Raw genomic sequence first — 26,242 nt, forward strand, 5'->3', positions numbered from 1 at the left:
TAGCATCGTCTCTGCAACGCCTAATATCTGAGGGCTGTAGAACTCATCCTGGCTAATCAACCCGTTTATCTCACCCCGTCTCCGTCTCTGGTTAGCGCCCCCCAGAGAGGGAAATCGCACTCCGTTAAAAAACTGCTCATTTGAGGACAAACGTGAAAACCGTCGGTACGCGCGGCCACTTCCTGCCAGACATTCACATGTTGTCTCTTTAAACGCTGTCACGTCAGCACTTCTAAAACACAGATTTCCTCATTTGGAGAATACGATTTGACCTTTGGCCATCAATGTACAAGCTGCATGAGTAAAACGTAATTCATGAGCTCAGTGGCAGATACGTCACGGTCATGTGTGTAGATGAACTGGTCATGCAAATGAATAAGGTTTAAGATGCTGCAGCATTTGGAATAAACGTCTCTGTAAGCAGAAAAGTCTCAACCTTATGTTTCATTTTTTTTTTTTTTTTACTTGCGAATGGTTTTAGAACTGTTAGCACAAGAAGGTCAGATTGTAACAAGTGTTAACTCGTTCCAAATGCAAAAACTCATTTCTGAGCCTTGATATGATGCATTTAATATTTTCCAAAATAATGCGTGATCATTACTGTTGTAGAAAATTATCCACATTGTGTTCCTGGTCCTGCGATGAATATGGTGACATGGTCCCTCAGTCCAGACTTTTTTTTTTTTTTTTACTCTAGATATAATTTTATTATTATCGTTTACTGACTAGGTTCTATTTTTCCTTATTCCCTATTCTAGGTTCCTGGCATCTGTGTTGTAAATCAACCTATCCTGAGTCCAATTTGTTGTTCGCTGTACAAAACTGGTGATTAAAGCCAATTGCGATTCCAATATAGACATTTCAAAATAAAACTTGGGGGCGAACATTTTTAATATTCTTGATTTCATCTTTTAGAAAAAAAAAAGATATTAATGGTACATAAAAGGTTCATGCAGACGACTTCAATCAGGTTTCACATCAGAATCTGTAAAACTGAAAGAGCCACAAACACTGCCGCAGCGCTGCTGCTAATGGACAAAGGCCGTCATGCTGCAGAGTTCAACTAACTGGAAGGTGACATGAGAGCAACAGCATTTAGAAGTGCACTCAGAGGTGCTAAAACGCAACTGCACAGGGCAACGGCTGCGGCTGCAAGCCAGGTTCAGCGACAATCAACACGCTGGTGTCGAGCTGCACAGTCACTTGAAAACATGTCGACACCGTGGGAGGTGCAATGTCAATGCGGGTGTTTTTTTGGTGCTGTTCCTTCAGGCCGCCGTCTGCAAACCAGTTTCAGCCGAGAATCCGCATTCATTTTGAAATCAGGCCGTCAGGCTGACGTCTGCAAGACCGACGAGCGCCCTCTGACCTGCGAGCTCCTGGGATTACACGGCCGTGGCCTCATTCATGGCACCGACTGTCATCTCTAATTTGCAGAATGCGCACATGTGACAGGCGTCCCTGATTGGGTTTTCGGGGGCCCAGGAGAACCGGTCATTGGTTTTCTTCACATGATAGCCATTGCCCACGCGGACTGACTCACAGCTGTGAGCTTCCACATGCAGAAAGGGATCTTTGTGCAAATAACACGACCGTCCGTAACTCGCAGTCTTCAGTTCGACAAATTCCCGCCGATTCCATTAATTATGAACGTCACTCACACTGAGCTCACCAACTGAGAGCAGGAAGACAGGCCCTTTAAAGGTCAACGACCTGTCCGGAAGACCATGAATGATGATAAATGCACAAATGTATCAGCGTTGTGCGATTATTAGAACCGTGCGAAAGCAGAAAAAGGCTCTTTTCACATTTGATTTGGTTTATTAAAAACATACACATAAATATGACACGTTCAATGATACTGAAATACAGCGGATAGACTTTTTTTCTTGGTAAAAAAAAAAAAGAAAAGAAAAAAAGATGATAGAATAACATTATATAACATTTCTATATCAGGTTCCTGTGACCGCATCTAATCATGTGACACAATTTGGCAGGACAGGTGACCATTAACACACAGTGAAGACATTAATCCAGTGTTTAGCCACAAATAATCCAAAAAGAGAGGAACAGAAAAAGAAAGCACCGGAGGACACACGTTAAAGCGTCAAATAATAATGATTACATATCAGCAGTTATCAGTGTTGAGGAAATCTCGAGTTTGCCTAGATAGGACAATTGTCATTGACCTGTCAATGACAGGATGTAATTGATGCCTCAGTTTTAATTACTGAGGAGATGGAGGATGAAATACAGTGACACTGGAGAGTCTTTCAAGGCTGAAGCCATGAACTTTTGTTTAAAAAAAAAAATACTGTTTATACTGGAAAGTCAGTACTCTCTCAATCACAGTATTAACAAAATGCTTGAAAAGAAAATCTGCTATTTTTTTTAGAGATATTGTACAGCCATGCTGGGAGGATGTTTCAGCAAAACTATGGTTCAATATTTCACCTCACGATGTTTAACAAGGACCATAATTACTGACAATTCATGCAAGCTTCGTCATCAGTGTTATCAGAAAAGTACATGACCTAACAAAGTACCTGAGATTACAAAAAAAAAAGTTGCTATACTGCATTATACAAGACATATACTCAATATAAAATGTGCTACCAATTGAAACGCTTACAGCAGATACTTTGCGGATGCGTCACACGTACCAGGTCACAGTTGAAAGCTGTTACTCGGAAGCGGGTTTCCCGTCATGACCGTCACCGCTTCCAGGAGAGAACTCCAAATGTGCAAGAGGACCAGAAAATGTTGGAAAGCCAATAGCCGCTCATGAGGTTGTCAAACGTAAATGAACCACAGCAGTGACTGTTTTGTAAAAGCTCAAGAGAAGCAAAACGTGTCCATCTTAATATACACAGCAGTTATTAGTGCTTGGTGTGTTTATGACTAATGGGCTGATTTGACTGCATTAAATCTCACACAGTAACTGAAACAGCTTTGCAGCCTTGGGTTTGGTTAGGTGGATCTTGAGAGCACTTTGGCCGAGGTGTGTTGCATCAGAAACGGTTTCTAAAGTGGAATCAATCAATTTCTTCCACTAAGGCGCCCAGAACTCACAAGCACCTACCACACCATCAGTCTTCACCAAATGCATTTCTTTTCTTTTTTTTCCAACTTTCAGAAAATAATCTCTTTGTGAACAAACATTCACAGTCATTGTGCAACATCAGACTGGATCTGATGGCGGTCTGAATTGAACTTAAACTGGCAAAGGCTCTAGTGATAAAGTGAGAGTTTCACTTCCATCCAGGCTGAAGTCCAATGGGGCCTCAAGTGGCTTCCAAAGCAGTCCAATGTGAAACAAACAGCAGACAACAACAAAAAAAAACACTCCATACATGCCGCTGTGCTCATTACAAATGTCAGAAAGTTGCACACAACCAGATTCTTCCAAACAGACTGCACCACCCGTTTTTAGCTACAACATGCGCTGCAGCCACACAGCCAGAATCCAATGTGGCTCTCATAGCAACTCACCTGCTACCACAACTTCCAATACTCACAAGAGCCAATAGGATTGCAGCTCTGGGTCAGAAGGCAACACCTCATCAATGTGTAAAAACCCAACAAAGTTAAGTCTTACACACTCCTCACTCAGCATTCAGTGCACTGCGAAAAATTAAAAAATAATAATGACATAGTAAAAGTATGTATAAATAAGTTAAAAAATGTCTCAGAAATGATTTGTTAAACAGTTCAAATCTAACCATAAAAATGCCCCCTTGTTTTCAGCTGTCACCTTCTCTGAGGATCTGTACGCATGCAACACTTTAGTTGCATGCCCACCCATTAGAACACCAGGAAGAGCTACAGTCAGCGAGAATACTCTGAATTGTGCTCTGTGTGTGAATTTTGACTTTACAATACAACTGATGATGATCAAGTGGTATGAAGACCTGTTTTATGCTTTACCCCTGTGGGTCCTCTGAATTAAAGTCTTTCCCTTTGTAAAAGTCAAGACTGTTCACGTGCACTGAAAAGTAACAAGAGTGTGCATCCACATTGAGGTGAGAAGTGAAATGGTAAATTTTTCAATTTGGGTCGAATATTCCCTTGACTTCTTGGGCCTGGAGCTTGGGGGAAAATGAACTGAATGTTTATATCAAGTACAACCAACTAACTGCTGTGGTACCAGGCGATTATGCGCACAAGAGAATTCATTAGTTCCAATAAAACAAAAGCTGCGGCGTCATTCCTCAGGTAAACAAAACAAAACGAGGCTTGGAACATTTTTTTCTTCTCCACGGCTCGTGGCTCACAAAGTTGGCCGCTTACACCCAGTACTGATTCCTCTGCAGCGTTGGAGTGGCAGTCTGGATCATTTGAGAGGAGGATGAAGGAAAACCACTCCTCCAGGAACTGACGACCATGCTCGAATCGAGTGTGTCGTAACCAGAGCCTGAGCTGAGTGTTAACCTATCCAAACCGGGGCTACCTGGACGGGTCGGATTGAGCGGAGTGACAGTCACCGTGGGAACGGCTGCGCTCCTCTGAGGTTCGCCGTGGTATGAGTGAGTGCTGTGAGGGGCAACCACAGCTGGCTCGTTTGGCGCAGCTGTGCTCTGTTTTCTCTGCCTGTGGTGTCGAAGAAAGATGACCAGGACCACAAAGATGATCACGAGCAGCAGCAGGGCCAGGAGGGGTAGGATCACCAGGAGGGGATTGGAGGACTTTTGAGGGTATGACTCTACCCGAACCGGTGTGTTCCTGTGGTGCAAATCCTCGGTTCCTCTGGTGGGTTTGCCAAGAGTCGTGCTAAAAATGCTTGTTCTGTTGGAGTTTCCCCAGCGGTTACGTCCCTTGAACTTTTGCTGGGATTTGCTGGGTTGCTGGGTGGAAATGAAGTGAGTGGACTGGACTGGTGAGGCTGTCCCGTTTCTGGAGGTTTGCAGAGAAGTCTGGGGAGCAGTCGTTGTCGAGGAGACAGGACTCTTTGTGGTTGGCGACAGGGTGGGATCGTATGGCACAACTGTGAAGTGAAGTTCTCCTTTAGCAGGCTGGATGTTACCCGTTTTCAATACAAACACCAATGAATCATTTAATTCCTGAACTCCAGTCATGTTGGCATTCAGTTCCAGGGTGACCTTCTCTTGCAACACCTCCTGAAAGGTGAAGGATTGAGCTGGCTCAGCTTTCCGTTTCGTCCTCACCACTTTTCCATACTTGGGTTGGCGGATAATCTCAAACACAGGGTCACTGTCACAGATCTTGGCCAGCTCAGAGACATTAAAGAAACTATTGTTCAATTTGACTGCGATCCCATTTGGGATCCGCAAGTCTTTGCCGAGCTGAATCAAAGGTCGCACGGTTACGTTGAGCACTTGTCCGGTCAGATTGGCCTCTGAAGTGAATGCGGTAAACTCAAAGCTGTCTTCTCCAGATGTTATGGAGGTCATGTGATAGGACAACATACCAGACCTGATGTCCTCTTGGTCAAACTGCTTGACCTCCTGATTGCCCTTTAGAATCTTGCCAAAACTTGGAGGCCTCGAAATCAGGAAGTGGACGGTGACGTTTTTCCCGTTGGACTCAGCAGCCAGGTTGTCCTGGGTCAGAGACACCGAGGTCTTACCTTGTTCCAGTGTCAATCCAGTGTAGTTCACCAAAGAGATGGTGATCTCAATCACCTCTAGATTGAAGAGTTTATATATCGGTTTGTGATGTCCATCTGTGACACTGAAGTAGAACACACCAGAGGTGGCGCTGCCATCGTGGATGAAGTAGACCCTTCTGCTATTAATTTGGGCCTGTGTGAAGATTCCAATCGACTCATTCAGGCTTCCTTCAAGCGCGAGGAAACCATTATTGGGCATACTTATCACAGTGAATTTAATGTCATCAGGAGGGTTGTCCAAGTCTTCCACTTTGAGATTCTCAGGGCAAATTGCCACCGTATCTCCCTGGACCACCCTCAGACCTGGAGACTTGGTCTTCAGCACTGGTGGTTGGTCATTTATGGGTACGATCGTGATGTTAAAATGCTCCTCAACAGCATCACCGTCGTCCTCAGGGAGCTGTGCGGTTCGGCCTTTTAGATTTAACCATGCACTAAATGCAAAGGAATCCCGAGTGGTCTCCGAGTTGTCGTGCACGTAGGTGATGCCGTACTTTTTCACAATGAACTGGGAGAAGTTGGGTTTCTCCTGTGTGAGGTTTCTCTCGCCCACAATGATGACGCCATGGCGCGGCAGCGACGACACTTTGAACCAGACCTCGCGAGAGCTTCGCTGAGGCGTCGGCAACTTGGACATCAGGTTGGAGGCGTCCAGCTTAGATTCATCGATGACAACGCTCTCCCCTTCAGTCACCACAGCACCTGTCGTCAAGCAAACAACATTGTAATCATCAGGGACGCAGCTATGAAAATATCACGGAATGATGAAAGATTTCTATGATACATTGACTATTACGATATAAAAAAAATAAAGCCTTTAAAGTGAATGGGGCTGGTGCTCATGGAACAGCCAATTTCATGGCATGAAGAAACAAACACACATCCACGTGTCAGATTTAAACCTCAATGCAGCATCTCGCTTACTTCTTACTTCGTCCTCTCCCCTTGCAGCAACTATCATTTTACACATCAGAACTAAATCTTGGTGACAATAACGTTACGAGACACTTAAAGCTGTGAACACCTTCACTCATACCTGTGTTTGCGAGCAGGACCGTGTTGTGCTCTGGTCCGGTGTTCTCATACGAAATGTCTATTTTGAAGGTCTGACTTTCCAAAGAGGACGGCGGCGATGTCACATGGAAGGTCACAGAGTCCATCGCTTCCCAGCCCACCGCCTCAATGGGAGTCTGAACATAGGCAATCTCTTTCCTGTCCACCTGAAACACAAAAGCATTCAGACCCTCGGTTCATAATCAACCTTAACAAAAAGGTTAAGAAGTGTCAGCGACTCTTCATTTCCTTGACAGTCATTACAGAAGCAATGAAATGATTGCATCTTTAATCCTTAATTTAATACATGACTCTTTGTAACACACAGATGAGAAACCATCTCTTACTAATAAATCTACCGGTAATAAATGACCCGTCCTACTCCAATGAGAAAGGATTTTCATTTTTATTCCATTAAGAGGAAGCTGTAAATCAGATCCCAGTTCACCCACCATGTCTTGTGTGAAAGTGGAGACATCCACCGTTGAATTATCCTGCTGTCTCCTCACCAGTCGCCCCAGCTTGGGATGCCGCACCACACTGAACGTGACGACGCGGTTCGAGGCGTTGCCAACGTCGTTGGTCAACGCCTCTAAATTCTCATTTGTGATTGTTGCGGAGGAGCCTGCAGAAACGAATGTGAAATTGAAATAGTGATTACGAGGAGTAAAGATTTGATCACAGTCTGGTGCGTGTGTGTGTGTGTGTGTGTGTGTGTGTGTGTGTGTGTGTGTGTGTGTGTGTGTGTGTGGTGATCACTTAAGCGTTGGTCTTGTGTTCCATTTAGCTTCACTTCAAACAAAACCATTGTTTTGTTTGAATGGAAAACGCGACCTTTGATGTTTTACAATGAAGCTGCGCCGCACATATGGCTGCTTACAGCAGTCAAACTGCAGCATGACATAAACAAGGCTAACAAGTGGATCAGCAAGAAGCTCCCTCGTGTGGAAAAACGTCTCCCGCGCACGAAGAAACTGACTACAGAGCTGTGTTTCTGATTGAAGGACTTCCCAGAGTGTGAGCAAGTTAAAATAAGAAGACTGCTGATAAATGACGGAAACCGCGATGGAGGGAAGAGGGGGTCAAAGCACAGTGAAATTCATTCATCACTTCCCATGAGCGCTCCCACCCGCCCTGTCTGTGTCCCATGGGAAATTTACATCTTGGAAAAGAGGAGACTTTTTTTTTTTTTTAATCTCTTCCGAGGAAAAGACATTTCAATCTAAATCAGCGCAAGATGGGTTTTCCCATCATGTCCGATGGATTTTTTTTCAGGCGCTTTCATGTTTGAGTTCATCACATTCTACCGTGCAACTCACAAAACCTCTATGGTGAAGGTTTTCACCATGGGTGAATGATAAGAACTGGATACCGGACTCACGATATGGCAGCGCGCCGATTTTTTTCCCAGTGGTCACTAAAGGTACTGCAGCAAAAACAAATCCCGTAGGCCCAAAAAGCATTTTCCCCATAGAAGGCAATCCAAAAATAAACTAAACAGGATGACTGTGACCTGAAATGCAATTCGTAGCAAAACTTTCTATTGTAGATTTTTCAGTCATGCTCTTTTAGTCGTTAAAAATAAAATGATAGAGGCCAGAAAACCACCAGAAAAGAGTTTATTCCCAGCGTGACGTCACAACGTCGTACGTGCTGCTGTGGCTCAGCTCGTTTGGATTGGTCAAATAGAGCACGTGAGTTTCAGAGGCATGATGGGAAGTGACACTACTGCGCACGCTCTATGGGCCCACGACTGCAGGAGTCCAAAAACCTGCGTCTGCACTGGGTTTTACGCCGTCTTAAAGAAAACCTTTTGAAAAAATAAAACGCAATTCAAATTTAATTTAAAAATACACATTACAGACTAGGGATAGAGATTACACATGTTGTACTATGACACCAGATACCAGAATATCAAAAAAGAGAAAAGCCAATTTTAAGTGTGTTTTCTTTCTTCAGCGGTTAAAAAGAGTAGAACTGTATACACACAGTTGCAGTGGCAACGCTCCAATCTCAGTCTTTACTTTTTCATGAAAACACGTGTTTCTGCACATTAACCCAGAGACAGAGAGAGAGACAGAGACAGAGAGAGGGGGAGAGAGAGGGAGAGAGAGAGAGAGAGAGAGAGAGAGAGACTATGGCAGTTTCACATCAAGAACTACGACATTTGAGGAATCTGTGAGTGGAAAAAGGCGAGAGAGAAAGAAAGAAAGAGAAAAAAAACAAGCCCACCTCCACACTGTGAAAGTGTTTCACGTCAGCCTCTAACCCCATCAAAACCCTTCATTATGAGTTAAAGCTCCCATCCCGCCCACCCCGTCTCGTTTCTTTGTGCCCCGCCTGGCACCGAGCACAAACAGGACTGCCACAGACAGACAGCGGCACAGCTTTTCAAGCACCAATTCACACTGGGGCCCTGGAAGCTCAGCGGAGCGTTCCAGCTGGCACTTTGCTGCTCACATGCCATCCTTCTCATCTCACTCATAAAAAAAAAGAAAAAAAACCCCACAAAACCGCCACATACACACAAAAGTGTTTGTAGAAACAGGCGACACCGAATATTTTACACCGCCGAGCATTTAGAGGTACGTAAAAAGAAAAGAAAAGCAGCAAGTCAGACAGATTTTAGAAGCAGACTCACACGTCTGGTATTTTTTGGTTAAGGACAGAGCAGGCTGCTGGAAAGGTGCTGAAATGTTTGACCAAAAGAGATTGAGTGCAGAGGTGTACCACTGTCGAAGTGACGACAAGAGGAAGTGGAATCTTACGAAATGAAGCGAAATAAAACGCAACGCCATGAATCCGCAGAACTGGCAGCCGAGCTCATGAGAAGACTCAAAAAAGAGAAGGACGTGGTCTTGCTGGTGCGTATTAATAGTCGACCTCAGGATTGTTTACAGAAGTGGATGACTGACACAATGTCTAGAAGAAGGTTTTTCGAGTCATTTTTAAAGAAGCAGCAGTCTAGTATTGCGGCAGCACTCTCGTAATGTGATGTTGCATAGACAGGAAAACCACAGACACAAAAAAATAAATACGATGATAGAAAAAAAGTTCCATGATTTAAAGGAAGTAGCGGTGAGAATCTAACTAGCAGCTAATGGATTACACGCTGCGTCATCTGAAACACGCCACCGGTAGAAAAAGCTATTTGTGTGCGTGTGTGTGTGTGTGTGTGTGTGTGTGTGTAACTTGTGCTCAAAACTTGCATGGATCCGAGTTCTTTTATTTTGGTTTACCTGGAAACACCTTGAGTGGCCGGTTGTTCTCCAAGCTGAGAACTAAAGCCTTGGCTGTGATGCTGAAGATCTGCCTGGGGGTGAAGTTCAGGCCGTCATTGGCTTGGAAGTTGAATCCTCCAGACATGGCACCTGTGAATGCAATGACACACCGGCACCAAAAAAAAAAAAAACATTTCATATTGTTTTGTCCAACAACTTTGAACTCAGAAAGAATCCTGAAGAAGGAGGAGAAAAAAACTGCCACTTATAATATTCTTTTTTTAGTACAAGAAATATATACACTCGGTTGTTATAATTGACTATTGGTTAGTGAATTGCAATGTGTGAAGAAGGGAATTTTTCTTTTATTTCTAGAGTGGGAGACTATTGCACGTGATTCCAACCTTTCTGCAGGGAACAAACAGAGAGAAACGGGCAGGAAAGAGAGAAGCAGATAAGAATCGAGGGAGTAGGCAGAAGCTTTTATTGATGTGAGAGTCACTGACAGCTGCACGCCATGACAGAGCTTTTCCATTACTCAACATCAGCTTCCAGGCACCTTCAAATTCTCTATTCCGTCTTGAGGTTTTCTCGTGCATTTCATTTTCTCAAGTGACTTGTGAGCAAAGTGCCGTTAAAGATCAATTGAACCAAAATTCAATCAAGAATGCACTGTTGCTTATATAGCTGGAATGATATATTTTGTCATATGTTCGTAGTTCACCTGGTTAACTGAGTCGTGCATTCACACAGGAAGAAACAGAGATTGTGTCCAAAAAACAGAATTATTCCATTTTTATAGGAAAATCTTGACTAACGTGCTGCTTTCAAGGAGCCTATTAAAAAAAAGGGGGGGGGGGTACCTTTGTGAACAAACAGCAGCTGCCCCTGGTCTATGTGCGTTTGCGTGAAGTTGTACACGGCCTGCGTGGGGGCGCTCTTGAGGGCCAGGTGCCCGTTGCTCGGCGGGGTCACCATGTAGCGCAGCTTCTCTGGGGGAGAGTCGGCGTCCTCCACCCTCAGGTCAGCGGCGGTGATCTCCGTCACCGAGGACACCCACACCTGCACGGCAGAGAGACGAGGAGCCCGGCGCGGGTAAGTCACGCTTCATTCCTCGGGGCGCACGGGAACAGGAGAGTTTTATTTGACATGGCTCAGAGCGGGAGGATGTGAAAGGCTCTGACAGCAGGATGCCAGGCAGGCGGCCAAAACAAAAAGACATCCATATTTATTTAAAAAAGATGACTCGATATACAGGGTGTCACGAAAAAAATAAGACATTTTAACAGCAATTATCTTGAAAACTACCAAGTCTAGCTCAACGAAATTGAACAATTTAGGTGTTGAACATCATAAGTTCATCATTAGGACCGAATTCATAAGTGTTCAATATGTGCACCGCCTGGGTGACTGTGTGCGAGCACATTTCAACCTGGAAGCACCACAAAAATAAAACCTTAATAAAGATAAAATCTGGATCTCTTTCTATACATCCTGTGAAAGGTTGAGCTTATTTCAACATAATGAAATGATGTCAATTTTTTTGGGACGCCCTGTATAAAGATCACTGGAATATATACATACACGTGTACCTATGCTTGCATTTTAAAATCATTTTTTATCTGAGAATCATTTTTAAGGTCAACTATATTTGAAGTTCAACGTGCTCACTGTGTTCAAATGGTGCCGTAAAAAAACCTTTCCCATTCACTGAGTAATACAGAACATTGCTTATTCACAACAAATCGTGCCTGCGATTGCTGCCGCAGTCTTAGTCGCTAATAAGAGTGACGTTTGTGTTCGTGTCAAACACTTTCAGGTCCTTCCTCAAAGTGACCTCAAAGCCCTAAAGCCAACGCAAAGAAACTTACTGACACACGGAACACGGAACCCAAAGTGTGCAAACACTTCTACGCCTCAGGGGGAGTTTCGACAGTCTCGTCTGGAGTGACGACGATGGAACCTGAGACTTGTGTTGGAGCTTCTCTGCTAACTATTGGAGGGACGAGGGTTCACTGTTTATAATCAACGAGGGCCTTGAATAAAGAGAGAGAGAGAGAGAGAGAGAGAGACGTCGTGGTCGAAAGAGCTCCTCCCCGTATTTTAATGCTGACGGAAAGAACTTTTCCAGGAATTAATATTTGACTCATCAACACTCTGGGTGACGATTAAACCCGGTTCAACACCTTTAGTCAAACAGTAGCAGGGGAGGTTTTTGTTTTTTTCCATTTCTATTCCTTCTTGTCACGCTCCGTCAAACCACTTCCACCCCCTGCGACAGCAGTGAGTGGGATACCACACACACACACACACACAGTGTGTGTGTGCGTGTGGTGGTCGGGTGGGAAATGACTACACCTGCACTTCCCTCCTGTGCAGCGGGAGTCGCAGCAGGATCGGACTCACCAGCGCCGACGAGCAGCTTCGGGGTGACTCACCACAATCAAAGGGAAAGACACATGAGATCAATTTGCACAGACTGCCTCCCCGGTGTCGAGATCAATGCCTCCGACATGAAAGCGACTCTGCCGCCGCCGCCGCCGCCTCTCAGGCTGCAGCTTTAATGGCAACAACATTCAATTTGAGCTTCGTCGCACGCGTCTTCTCACCGAATTCCACAGGGTTTGTTGGGTTTTTTTTTTTTCAAGCTTCATAACCTTGACTGCTGGAGTCAATCTATTAGAACACTCTTTTCCCCATTAAAATGTGTTATTCTCTGAGGATTTTGCATTGTGTTTCCTCTTTGTGATTCTATTATTGAAAAAAACATTTAAATGACTTGCAGCAAAAACAGTTCTGATTTCGTAATTTTTCAAAACATAATTACATCACTTAAAACCTAATGAAATACATCCCTTCTATCTCATATTATCTTGAGACGACTGAACTGAACTTAGAACAGAATGTTTTCCACTTTGTAGAAGGAATTGCAGTGGGAGAGAGCCACCTAGTGGACATCTTGACTCATAACTGCTAACACATGAAAGTACTTCTGGAACCGAGTTAAAGCGAACGGTCGCTAATATCATTGTTTGTCACCAGAAACCCCCTCATGAGATGATCTTTTAGATTTAACTTCTAATTTGTCAAACGTCACTGTCTTCCTGGGGTGTGTGTGTGTGTGGGGGGGGGGGGGGGGGGGGGGGGTGTCTGTGCCCTGCAGGATCCCTGAGGAATTTATGGCATCTCAGTGCAAAGCTGCAAAGACAATAAAGACTTTCACTTCAGTCTCTCTCTCTCTCTCTCTTTCTCTCTCTCTCTCTCTCTTTCTCTCTCTCTCTCTCTCTCTCTCTCTCTCTCTCTCTCTCTCTCTCTCTCTCTCTCTCTCTCTCTCTCTCTCTCTCTCTCTCTCTCTCTTCCGGCCATTGAAGATGACAGAGCACAAGTCAGCACTGCACGAGTCAGCACACACACAGACACACACACACGCACACTAAGGCCTCTGACCATTTCACTGTGGAAGTCCAATGCTTTGACGTGACTGGAGCTGCGTTTGTGACAAGCATGTGGCCTCCCTGGACAGGCAGGCACGCGACGGAGATAAAACCGGACTGAACCGAAGCCATGTGCTGAGAGCAGCTGCTATTTCAAGGCCGCGCCATCAGGTCACTCAGCGGCATTTAAACTCTTTCAAAGAAGGACTATGAATTGCCTGGAGCTTCCACAGTGCAAGTCGACCGCTGCCAAAAACACAATGTTTTTTTTTTTTTATTATTATTGCTTTGCATGCCGATCGAATGTGTTTAACATTAAAAGAAAAAAAACAAAAAAACAGACGGCGTGAGCCAAACACTTTCAAAAACTGTGTCAGTGTCTGTTCCACACTGCAGGCCAACCCATCTGGATCCTCCCCTACATAGCAGACATAGCAGTGTTCTTCCATCCAGCCAGCCAGCCAGCCAGCCAGCCAGCCAGCCAGCCGTGGCAACACCGCCCACATGCAAATTGTGACGGCAAGCGCTGGTGCCAGACCTGCCAGTCGGAAAAAAAAAAAAAAACCCAAAAAAACCCTCCGCAGTTTAAATATAGGGCAGAAGCGTGGACTGACCCGAAGGACGCTGTTGGCTGTAATAACAGGAGCCTCATCGTTGACAGCTGTAACCTGGATGTGCACCGTCTGGGCTGCGCTCTGCTTCCTCAGGCCCGTGTCGTTGGCCACCACAGTGAAGCTGTCGGCCAGAGACTCGCTGCCATCGTGGACGTAGTTAATCAAGTCGTGCTCCACCTGGTTGAGGGACAGGGGACAGCGTTAGGGTCGCCGTCGGCGTGTTTATCGCCGAGGCAGGGGAGGAGCGCAAACAACAGCGAGGTCAAGCCGGGGCGGGAGAACACAGACAAAACAGAATCGAGCATTTTAATAATATCAGTAGCTTAAGTAATGACCCCATTGAGGTTACAGGCGTAAACGTAAGTAGTTGTGTATCGGGGTTGACTTCAGGCAAACCTCATTTTGCAATACGGCCGAAAAAAAACAGGGATAATTGAGGAGCTCCGACTGCAGTGCTTGCAGCTGATGCTTGGGAATATTAGATGATCTGTCCTCTTCCATTAACTGCTCCAAACATACCATTATTACACGAAGGAGAGTTAATTAGGGAGGCAATTGTGTAACAAAAAAAAAGGCCATTCAGGTCTGCATCTATGACCTGAGATTCTACAGTAGCTACGTTTCCATTACCCCTAGAATTTAACCTAAATATCGCAATAAAAAAAATGCTAATGGAAACACTTAAACTCGAAAAAACCTCTTAAATATCACTAAAATGTTTTGACGCTCTCATGAGGTGCTTTTTCAGACATATCGATATAGAGCTATATCACAAAAATGTCATGGGAACACCAGACATGACACTCGTCACTAGACATGACGTACGGGGTCAGGTGACCAGTTCACTTAAAGTGAGAATGGCGCGTTATGTTTGGATGGAGGAGGAGACAGATTTTTTTTTTTTCCCCAAGTAATCAAAGAGAAAAATCTAACAGCCATTCTTGATATTTTACGAGAATTACGGCTGATGCGTCTCACACCATTCAATGGAAACACCTGCAAATCGCAAATGTACTTTGTCGAAATTTTGGAAACGCAGCTACAGTTATTTCAGGTCAGAGAGAACGTTAATATCACAATAATGTTTTGATCTTATTCGGCAGCGAGCAAACACCTCACCTGCCTCCTGCTGAAAGAGGTGATGGGCACGCCGGCGAGCCGGGAGTGCTCGATGTGGCCGTGCCGCGGGGCCTCAGTCAGCGTGTACAGGAAGTTGACTGCGGCAAAGTGGCGACTGGTGACAGTGAGCACGTCGTGCGTGAGCGCCCTGACGCCGCCTTCGTCCAGCGTGATGTTGGAGACTTGCAGCGGGATGAGGCGTGGGATGATATCGACAGTCACCCTGATGCCGCTGACGTCCGTGACCCCGTTGGAGGCGTCGAGGACGAGCGTGTCGTTCACTTTGTGGGGCTCGTCCTGCACGTACTGGACGTTGCCGGCGTTCACGTCCTCCTGGGTGAACGTCTTGACGGGCGACTGTTTGGTTCCGACGTAGCGCTCTTTGTCGAAACGCCGGAGAAAACCATGAGACGGGGCCATCCTGACTTTGAACACAATCTCGGATGGCAGATTGTCCTCATGAGTTACCTGCGGTATTTAGGAGACATAGTCTGTGGGTAAAATGTTGGAATGTTGAAGAAACATTGTTTGACACTGAAATTGTACCTTTGAAGGAAGATTGAAAGCCAAGGCAGGAACAGCTGGGTTTTTTTAACAATTCATATTTCTCTTTGTATGGAGTTAGAATAATTGCAATATGAGCTTTCTTAACACCGGTTGCTTAAATCGTTTAAATTTTGAGCCTTTCTACCTATTTTTCCTTCAAATGTTAAATTATAAATCTTCCATTATTTTGAATGTCTTAAAAACGTCAAGTTAAAGGTTGAGTGTGTCATATTTGGAGATTTTGAAGAAGAAACAGCGACACCAAGTGGTTACATTTCAGATTGCAGCATCTTTCACACTCCCTCCCCCTCCTGAGTTTGCCAGTGAACTACAGTGATCTGGGCAACCAAACCTGGATACCTCATCCACCTTTTATGCAATGCAGTATATTTAGCTTTTACCAATATAAAAATAATAAATCGAGCCAAATATTACACACTGGACATTTAAATGCAAAACGAATCAATTGAAGTCATAAGCGATGTCTTCAATTGATTGAAGATTCTCACCTCTAGTTTAGTTTCGTCAATCTTGGCAGGTTTTCCCTCTTCCACCAGTATGGTGTTGATCTGCTGCACGATGGGTGGCCTTTGGTGACTTTCCAGATAGACCTTCACGCTGACCCTCACCGCGAGTCGGAGACCTTTGGCTTTCACAGTCAGGTTGAAATAATCTGCCAGATGATTGCCGTCATTGTGCCGATAGGAGACCAGGCCATTCTTTAAGTCAGACTGCGAGAAAGACTCCACCTTTGTCTCATTGCAAAACAGGTCTCCGTATCGGGGGGCCTCGTCCAACTCAAACGTGACCTCATGGTCATCTCTGATGTCAAGATTCGAAGCGACGCTGAAGTTGCTGGTGAGAACTCTCACCGACTTGCCCTTTTGGACCAGCAGACCGGTGTTGTTGGCCACCTTTAGGAAAGGGTCGTGCGCGCTGATGTCTAAAAGGCTCGATATAAAATGTTTCCCATCGGAGACGAAGAGGACAAAGCGGCCAGTGCTCACGCCTTTGTGGACGAACAGCACCCGCTTCTCAATCAAATCCCTCTGTTGAAACTGGAAGAGTCGCTGAGTCGTGTCGTTAGCCAGCACCAGGTCGCCCATTGGGATTCCCCGTCGAGTGTAAACCAGCTGGCCGTCATCGAAATCTGTGTCTGGATCGTGGTAACGCAAATCCTCAATAGTGACCAGCCTCTGTCCATCCCTTACGACGTGGAAAACTTTATCGATGACACGCATGGGTTTCTGGTCATTGAGGAGCTGAATAGATACGTTGAACGTTCCTTCTTTGGCACCGACGTTGTCTTCTTCGACAGAAGATTTGAAGCCAGGACTGGTGGAGGCTATGAAGCTGAACCCGTCGTGAGTCGACTCGCCATCATCGTGGATGTACATGATCCGTTCGTCCAGTATTTCCTGGTTGGTAAAGGTTAAGATGTTGCTGTAGCTAGCGTTAGAATTTGAGAGGCTGATTCGCACCAGTTTTCCATGCTTGGGGCTGCTAGTGACTGTGTAGTACATGTCCCTGGTGCTTAATGTCTCGGCAAACAGCAAATCTTGCGTAATGACTTTACTTTCCCCTTCAAGAATTGCGAGCCCATCGTTTTTCATGAACACGCTATTGACGTCAGCTTTGATGGAAAATTGGAAATCGTAATTTTGCGACTGCGCGTGCTTCGAGACCAGCTGAAACTTAAACCTGTCATGCGTGTCTTCGTGGGGTCTGTCCACAAGCACGTAATGCACTTTTTTATCCGTTAGGTCTTTCTGGCTGAAGGTCGAGTTCTTGCTCAGGACCGCAGAGTCAAGCAGGAGCTTTCCTTTTTTGGGAATGGTGAGAACCCGGAAGTAGAGGTCACCTTCAGAGAGGGTGAGACCTTCAGCCGTGGCATAAAGATAATGAGAGTCTAGAGTGGCTTTTCTAGCCTTATCCATTTCCATCACAATGTTCCTCATCAAGTGGTACTTCACCCATTTCACATTGATGGGGAAGACTATCTCAGTGGTGGCTCTCCCAGCCACGGTCACTTTGGTTCTGAAGTATTCACTGGCGCTGAATGTCTGGATTTCTTGGAAAGTGTTGACGTACCTCAGACGGCCTTTTTCTATGAGCCTCTGAGAGAACGAGTCAGTGTGCCTCCACTCCCCGCTGGAGTGAAGCCTCTGAAGTGCTCCGTACTGCGGCGGCTCGACAACGTCATAGCGGACGTCTACCACTTGTTTAACAGCGTTGGTTTGCACCGCCAGCTGCTGTGAACCAATGAAGGCCCACTCTCCTTGGTTGACCTCAAGGCCTGTGCTGTTGGCGATCTTGTACTCCAGCGGTACGGCCATGATTCGGAGAACCACAGTGTTGCTGACCTTTTCCCCATCACTAACCCTGAGGACTATCCTGGAGTTTCTGACCCCCGTATGAACATAATAAACTCTCAGTTCCTCTAAATCTAAATAAGAGAACGAGTTCACAACCACGCCAGGATGGTTTTCAATTTCCAAGTATCCCGCGTCTGCATTCAGGTTCCCGAGAACCGAGAAGACGAGGTCACTGCTGTTGCTGTCAATGTCCACTGCCCTTAGAATATCTGTGGTGAGTCGCTTCTTTGAGTTTTCCAACATGACAAAGAGATTTCCCTCAGGGAGGCTCAATTCCGGTGGATCATTGGTAGGCGTTACGGTGAGGTTGTAGCGATACAGTTTATTGCTCTTCAGATAGTCGGGGACTTGCTTTCTACTGCTAGAATACACTGAAAACAAGAAAAAGTCATCGGGTTCCTCTGAGCCTCCATGGATGTACATCGCCCTTCCATGCCAGAGGTCCAACATGCTGAAGGTGTTCTTCTCCTGGTCCGGGTCGACATCGAGCCTTATCTGACCGTGAACTGGCTGCTCCTGGATACGGAACATGATCTGAGATTGTCTGATACCGAGTTTCTTGAAGTCCAGAAGCACTTTGATGTGTTTGGCCTCGAGAGACGCTCGACCACCTTCGGGGACGACAAGGTTTCTAAGCTGCATAAAATTGGAGCCATACCTTCTGTCCAAACCTGGTGCGAGAGTCGACATGAGCGGTGACGCTGTTGTTATCATGTGAAAGAGGGATCCTGGACTACTGGTTGGACTTGCTGTTGTTGATGGTTCTGGCTCTTTTTCTGGCTCACAGCCAACTGAGATATCCTTGGTCACTATTGTATTGGAGAGACCGAGCTTCACTCCGTTGACTTCAATGTTCCTCAAGCATCCTTTGAAAGAACCTCCTCTAACACGCTTTCCTGACACAGAAAGAAGCCCGACTTTTTTGACTTCTGCCCTGGTGCTGTCATCAATGCCTCCAACAAAAAGAAACCCTTTAAACTGAAGCGCCTTTGGACGAGAACTGATGCTGCTTTTCACCAAGTCCCCATCGACAGCGAGTCCAACATTTTTGGAACTCAAGTTTAACTTGATGGAATGCCATTTTTTGTTATTTATCGGCGTGGGGGAGCGAAGCTCCGTTTTGGTTCCCCCTTTCCCTACTATGGCCACTGGGATCCCCTCATGAATCTCCACAGCCACAAAGTCTCCTTCCCTTGCTGAACTGTACAAGATAATCCCATCTTTAGCTGAAGTGTGCACCACGCACTCAAATACAGTTTCCTGCTGGCTAGTCCATGTTGGAAAAGACATATAGGCTCTGGAGCTAAAGAAGCTGATGGGGTCATCTTCACTGGCAAAGAATTGGGGGCTGCATCCTAAAGATACCTCATAAACATTCTTGAATCCAGCATACGGCCGTAGTGATGACAGCAGGTCGTGTTTGTTGAAGATTACTTCATCCATGCAGCCTCGGAAGCCGACCGGGTCCCTGGGGATGTATCGCCTGTCCAGGCCTCCCGAGCCTCCGACAAAGAGACCATCCATGATGTGGAGATCCTGCTGGGAGCCCGGCATGTTGACACTGGTATGAGAGTTCTTGTCCACAGTCAGAGTGACATTGTGCAACATATGGTGCACCTCCACCAAGTGCCAGGCCAGGTCGTTGAGCTGGGTGCCTCTGTCTGAATGCAATACCCGCTCCCCAGAGCCCAGGTCCACTTTCAGCTATGTGAAGAAAGAAGAAAAAAATGGATCATGAAATACAATAAATCACAATAACCAGTGGTAATATCTTAACATGACCATCTCATGTACTTTGCTGATTAACATACAATGCCAATGTCAGGCCAAAAAATTTCAAAGTGAAGAGTTTTCAATAATGTCCCGACTGCTTCCACCAGGCTACCAGAGGCGGTTGAACAGTGATCAGACTGCTTTTTTTTTCACCATATAATAAAATATTTTTGTGACCTGTGGAATTATGAAGAATTGACAAATCATGTGTAGACACTATAAAAACAAGGAATGGACAAAAATGATCTCAACTAGGTGGATACTGAAATGCCAGACAGTTTTATTGTGTGAGCTTTCTCTATGAATTATCAGGGCAAAAGCTGACAACGTCTCTCTCCCTCTAGCTGTGTCCTCAGAGCACCACGTCACTTTCTCGGGACTGCTGCATCTACATGACACACTTGCTGCCGAGTCCTTGCTCTCTGCGCACGGGTGTCCAAGGAGGAAACACTTGCGACTGACTCACACGGAGCAGGACCCCCGCCTGGAGGACAACTTGGGCAAAAGAACCGAAAAGTGTTTCAGCGACCTGCGCCACTTGAAGGAACAGCGATGAGCGGCTCGCACTCGAGGGCGCGGGGGGGGGGGGGGTCAGCGCAACACAGTTGTCAGTGTGACTCACTTCCAGTCACCAACTAAGTCACAACAAGTCGACCAAAAAAAAAAAAAACTCAATCACACAAATTTCAAGGGACTGATGGAGAAAACCTCAGAGAGTCATTTTGCATTTTGTGCTACTGATGTCTTTTCTTATTAAAGGGGCTTTTCTGTTGAACTGTTTTATTCTGTGTGCTGATGTGATCTGGCAGCGCTTTTCACCGAATGCTTTACAGGCATTCTTAAAAAGGACAAATGTATTTCACCCCTAAAACCTCCCAGCGAGGTTTGAGTTGGGCTAAAAATACATGCAGTTTGCTTGGCATGGGAGACAAACCTCATCCAATGTCTGTTAAATGTGCCAAAAAACTATAGATGTTTAGTAGCCATAAAAAAAAGACAGAAACAAATGTTCAGGTTTTTTTTCACTACATCTTATACTTAAAGAATTCAGCTTCAAATGATGGTTTTATAAGCCTGTTATGCATATGCTATTTGAATGCATGATTAAAGTAAACCTGATCTTCTCAATGACAGAGTTGTGCGTTTTCCTTTTCTTAAAATGATACATCAGGGACACATCTATAGCTGAAGTGACTGTGGCTCATTGGATGTTTCCAATATTATTAGTCTGTTTTTGCTGCTTTGTTCTTCTTCACTTTGGGATGCATGAAACAATAACGTCCTCCTCAAACCACCACATTTTAACTGTTATATAAGTGCAAGAATTAATCTCTGTTTTGTTTTTTTGTCCTGTCTGCCACTAACTGCATTTGTTATTTTCAGATCTTTTGCTTTATGTCAACCCTGCTCTTATTTTAACTGCACCAGTTCCTTGTTAACCGTTCCCTTTTCACTGTCATCAAATGTGACTGACCACAGACGGCAAATCCTCCAATGACAAAGACGTTCTAAAAACCCTGTGATGAATGCGCAGTGCGTTTTTTTTTTGTGTGTGTGTGTTTTTTTTTTCAGAGATCCGCCGCTGATCTGCTGCTTTTCCGTACTGTCGTCCCTTTCAATGTGACACCGTGACTGGGTCAGGAGTCAACACCCCTCTCTCACCACGCACGCTTGTCTGATTGTGTTACCGCATGAAAAGACTGACAACGTCATTTGGAGTTGGAGAAATAGCTCAAGGTTTACATTGTGTGACATGTGTTCCCACACGTGTACATCTGGTCTGCCACAAAGTGTGTGTGTGTGTGTGTGTGTATTGTAGAACTGTACATACATGCACGCGTGTGCTGGTGTACGCTGGAACACATGATCATGCGCTGAAGCCACAGATGTACCCACCTGCAGGCGGCCGGCGTGGAGCTCCAGCAGCAAGCAGTCAGTCTGGCCGGCAGCGAGAAACAGCAGGCCGTTGGTGCTGGACGTTCGGAAGCGAACGCGGAGCGTGTTATGGTCGGACGACTCCGTTGCCTTCAGCTGTACGAAGCCATCGCCGTAGAAGGAAGCTGGTGAAAGGGACAAACGAGGGAGGCGTGTTTCACAGAGGACAAAGCGCAGAGAAACAGCGATGATATCGCAATGAAAAATCCGTTTCAGTGGCAGTCGACACAGCATGAGACCGCATTTGTTTTAATGCTTTTATTGTGTTATTGCTTGTTTTATGCTTTTGTTATTATGTACAGCACTTTGTGTCAGCTGTGGTTGTGTTTAAAGTGCTCTATAAATAAAGTTGAGTTGAGTTTTTTTGTGCTGCAGTGATTGAGACAATTAAAAAAAAGAAGAAGAAGAAGAAGAAGAAGAAGAAGAAGAAGGAGAAGGCCGGGGGTGTACGTGAAAAGGAAAGTGGAACAGAAGCTGTAGCAATAGCAGCGGACAAAGCAAGTCAAGCATTGGTTGGTCTTAATATAGCTCACGTGTGACATTTAGATATGAAAGCCGGGCTAATTATCATCCTGGTTGTTCTTTACAAGAGGAATTTGTGTGTGTGTGTGTGTGTGTGTGTGTGTGTGTGTGTGTGTGTGTGTGTGTGTGTGTGTGTCTCACACTCACACACACACACACACACACACACACACACACACACACAGTAACCCTCACCAGGTGATAAAGCCTTGTTCCTTGAGCTCACAGCCTTGGCGACGGCCGGAAGAACATCTGCGCTTCGCATACTGAGCTGCCATGATTTACATGCATTCAAGAGGGACTAGAGTATAATTATGACACTTTAAAGCCTCACCTGTACTGTAACAACCACCCTCGAGATGAAAAACAAAAGCGCCGAGTCACAGTTTACAGGTTTTAAGTCTCAGCTAATGCAAAGATTTAGGCAGAGAACTTGGTTCAGGCGTGACGTCCACACTGTAGGGAAACGACCGGAGAGAACTTAACAGGTATTTGGCTTCTAATGCCCCAACAGCAGTGTAACAAAGTGAGGATGTGGATGCCGATGTGGTTAAAGGGGGCGGGGGGTGTGGGGGAGGGAAGGAGTCAGACATGTCGGTGCCTGGCCTGCCCTGACAGGAACCTTCAACCTGAACATGAAAGGCTCTGACGTCCCCACATTATCGGCGGTCCCATGTTCCAGCGAGAGCACGGCGGCGGGCCGCGGCGGACCCAGCTGTTTCTCCTGCCTCACCTTCCAGCCATCCCGCATCATCCTGTAATCTGGACTAACGTGCTCCGAAGCTTTTATCATCTGACCCCTCTTGCGCCCCGGCCGCCACCAGCTCCGCCTCTAATGAGGCTCCGCCATCCCACGCATTGCGAAAGGTTAATAAACACCCCTTTGCCTCCATCAGGAGACCCGTCCATTCACATTTGGGTTTGTTATTTCCACGCCGACTGCAGCTAAATGGATGGATGTGACTCACCGGGGAACACGGGGCTCCAAGTTGAACGTAATTTTCACGTGTCGTGTCAATGGCAATAACTTGGCGGATGAATAGGTTTTTTTTTTATTTCTTATTTTATTTTCCTTTAACTGGACATCTTCATAGGCCATGTTTTGTCTCAAAAAAACCTTGAGCCAGATGAAACATAGCATATCTATATGTATAAAAGAGAGAGAGAGAGTAGGAGCTTTCTTTAAACAGTAACTTTTGATTGATTTTATATGTATATATATATTATATGTATTTTTCGCACAATCAAACCTTCAATTTTCTCGTTTCTAACATTAACACAAGACAACATTTGTCCTCATTAGGGTGTAAAGATTAAACATCCAATATTATAATATAAATTGTATTTTTCGGGTTTGGTTTTAACTTCCTGTTAAAACGAGACGCTCGTGTTCCTTCTCGGTGTTTGGAAGGAGACGAGGAACGTCAAACGGCGTCTGGCTGTTTTGTTACTAACCTGGGACAGGTGTCAGTGAAGCACATCCTCTTTTTTCACACAACTGAATGTTTTAACGCGCAACTTTGTGAAAAGTGGAGCAAACAAGGAAGCAAAGAAGAACTGACATCTCTCTTTTCTGAGGAGTTCACTGACGGGCTAAAGAAACATCTTGATTTAAAAAAAAAAAAAAAAAAAAAAAAGCCAGAGGGAAATGTCTGCACACTAGGGGACCTTTTATTGTTAATATTCCACATCCCACATATTATCTATAGGAAGATGCCATGATCTTTGTTCACACGATGTCAGAGGAGACAACTCTGATGTGCTATTGAAAGCTTTGAAGCACATTTGGGACTGAACCTGTGAACAGGCCCACAGGCACGTGGCAACCAGCATTACCTGTCTTCGGTCTGACCCTGTCGGGCTGACTCGACTCTAATTCTCATTTATGCATCATGTTCACTCATCTGACTGGCTGCGTGTACATACATAACGGGGAGGAAGCATTTGCGACAACTGGCTGAGAGGAAGGAAGTGACATTCCTCCCTTGAATTCACAAGGATGGACATCGCCGCTGCACTGTATTTCAGCATCGTCCCAGTGACGTCATGTTGTTGAATGTCAAATCTGTTTAAAACCAGAGGAGGAAAGACGGCTCCGTCCCACGATTCCCTGGAGGAACGCGGATCCTTAACCAATTCAACAATGGGGTATAACAATTCTCTTCCCCCCCCCATAATTTCACTTGGTGGGGAGCAAATGAAAGACCAAAGCAGACTGCCAGCAAACTATACCCAAACATAAACACACGTCTGTCTGTGTTGAAGTAGCAGGAGGGGGGGAAAAAACGGGAGATGTTTGAAGGTTGTTCTGTAATCTACATTTCTGCAGGGGCAGTTCTCTGAGAGCAACAGCGGCAAAGCCTGTGACCTTTCAGCAAACACCCACTTACACTTAATTTGAGGGGCTAAAAGCTGAGCTTCACAGGCTGCTTGCGTGCTCAGCCTCCCGGACGCACAAACAAAAACAAAAAAATCATAATCTGAGATCCGACTCGATTGGAGCGCGACTCGCCGAGCCGTCGCGGTCCGGCACGGAGGAGCATCAGAGGACGGCGGCCCCATGCCACGACAAACACGTCCGCAATCCATGGCGCACTCAAGTACACCAAATGCATATATATACTGTAATTATTTTTTCATTGTGGGATATGGTGAGCGTGAGTCATGCTGAAGTGGTTTCTGATTAACCCCAGGGCAAAGCCTGGGTGAACACTGAAAAGAGATGACACATGCCCAGGATCGGATCATCCAGTGAGGGCCAGAATCTCAGCATGTCTATTGTGGATGTATGGAATGTGCATGTGAAGCTGTGCGGCACTGGGGGGTGGGGGGAGAGGAAAAAAAATAATAAATACTTTCCACTTTAGATCTCCGGACGCGGCGAGGACTGTCCATCATTATGAGATTCAGGCGAGTGTGCTGCTGTCACACAGTCAGATAGTTCTTCCAGTGCAGTGGGCAGCGCAGTCCTATTTCTGCCGTTGCCTCTAATAGAGGGCAGATCCTGTTTGTGCACCGAGCATGCACTGATTAGCCAAAAGTCGAGTGGCAGTCGTTTAAATCCCCGGCAAACCATGACGTGAGCAGTCATGCTGAGTGTGGGACACGCACACGAAGCATAATAATGATAATAATAATAATGACAATAAAAAAAATAATAACAATAATGACAATAAAAAATTAAACAAAATAATAATAATAATAATAATAATAATAATAATAATAATGGTCAAGAGTTTCTTTCTTCTTTACTTTCTATTTTTTTTTCATCGTGAAGAGCTTCAACCGCTCAAAGGCCAAACAGACCATCAAGATAAATCAGTGCATGGTCAAAACATGGTGCAGAATCCGTTTAAACGCAATTGGAGACGGTGGAGGAGGAGAGGAGGTCAATCCTACTGTTTACACACACGGAAAGTGTCGCCTCAACCTGGCAGCCAGGTGAGTTAGCTTCAGGGCGAATTAACACATTTTCCACATTCAGCTCCGACACTTAAAAGGAACTCAGGGGAAACTACGTTACAAACACAAGATACGTGTAGTTGGCGGGGGAGGGAGAAAAAAGAAAGAAAAGAAGAAGAAGAAGAAGAAGAAGAAGAAGAAGAAGAAGAAACGCAACTTTGCACAAAAACACCAACAGCAACACTCACACCACCACACCACACACCACACCTGTTCCCATTTGTTAACAACAGCGGGAAATGTCGAGTCGTTTCTTTACCTCCAGACGCCAGCCGGAGCAGGAGCGACCACCAAAGTAGCCCGCGGAGCAACAACTTGGTGCGGCTGTGTCTCCCGGCAGAGTCCATGTCTCTTCCCCCTCCGCAGGACCGCCAACAGCGCCGCCGCCGCAGCGCTTTCACCGTCACAGCGAGCCCGCAGGTTACATATTTACACGCCTGTTTTCTCTCGGTTACGCTCCGGTGCCCGGTCAAGGAGTTGAATAACCCCGAAACGACGGTGGTCGCGGCGGCCAGTGCTGAGAGCAGCGCAGGACACCCCGACACACTCAGGCGAACTG

The 26,242-nt window shown here is 45.6% G+C and overlaps 1 protein-coding gene across 1 annotated transcript; it reads right to left on the reverse strand.

The window, feature by feature from the left end:
• Positions 1 to 1,402: 1,402 nt before the first annotated feature.
• cspg4ba (chondroitin sulfate proteoglycan 4ba) lies at positions 1,403 to 26,237 on the reverse strand. The gene is made up of 10 exons (XM_076033348.1): positions 25,943 to 26,237; positions 21,661 to 21,824; positions 16,126 to 19,695; positions 15,071 to 15,538; positions 13,952 to 14,128; positions 10,767 to 10,965; positions 9,922 to 10,053; positions 7,135 to 7,307; positions 6,666 to 6,849; positions 1,403 to 6,331 (listed from the first exon to the last, which is right to left on the reverse strand). The coding sequence occupies exons 1-10, from the start codon at positions 26,028 to 26,030 to the stop codon at positions 4,287 to 4,289; spliced, it is 7,200 nt and encodes a 2,399-aa protein (XP_075889463.1). The 5' UTR covers positions 26,031 to 26,237; the 3' UTR covers positions 1,403 to 4,286.
• Between the last annotated feature and the right edge of the window lie 5 nt (positions 26,238 to 26,242).

The sequence above is a fragment of the Nelusetta ayraudi genome, unplaced genomic scaffold (genome assembly GCF_046127955.1).
Source record: "Nelusetta ayraudi isolate G7.1 ecotype Tasmania unplaced genomic scaffold, CSIRO-AGI_Nayr_v1 ptg000041l, whole genome shotgun sequence".
NCBI lineage: Eukaryota > Metazoa > Chordata > Actinopteri > Tetraodontiformes > Monacanthidae > Nelusetta > Nelusetta ayraudi.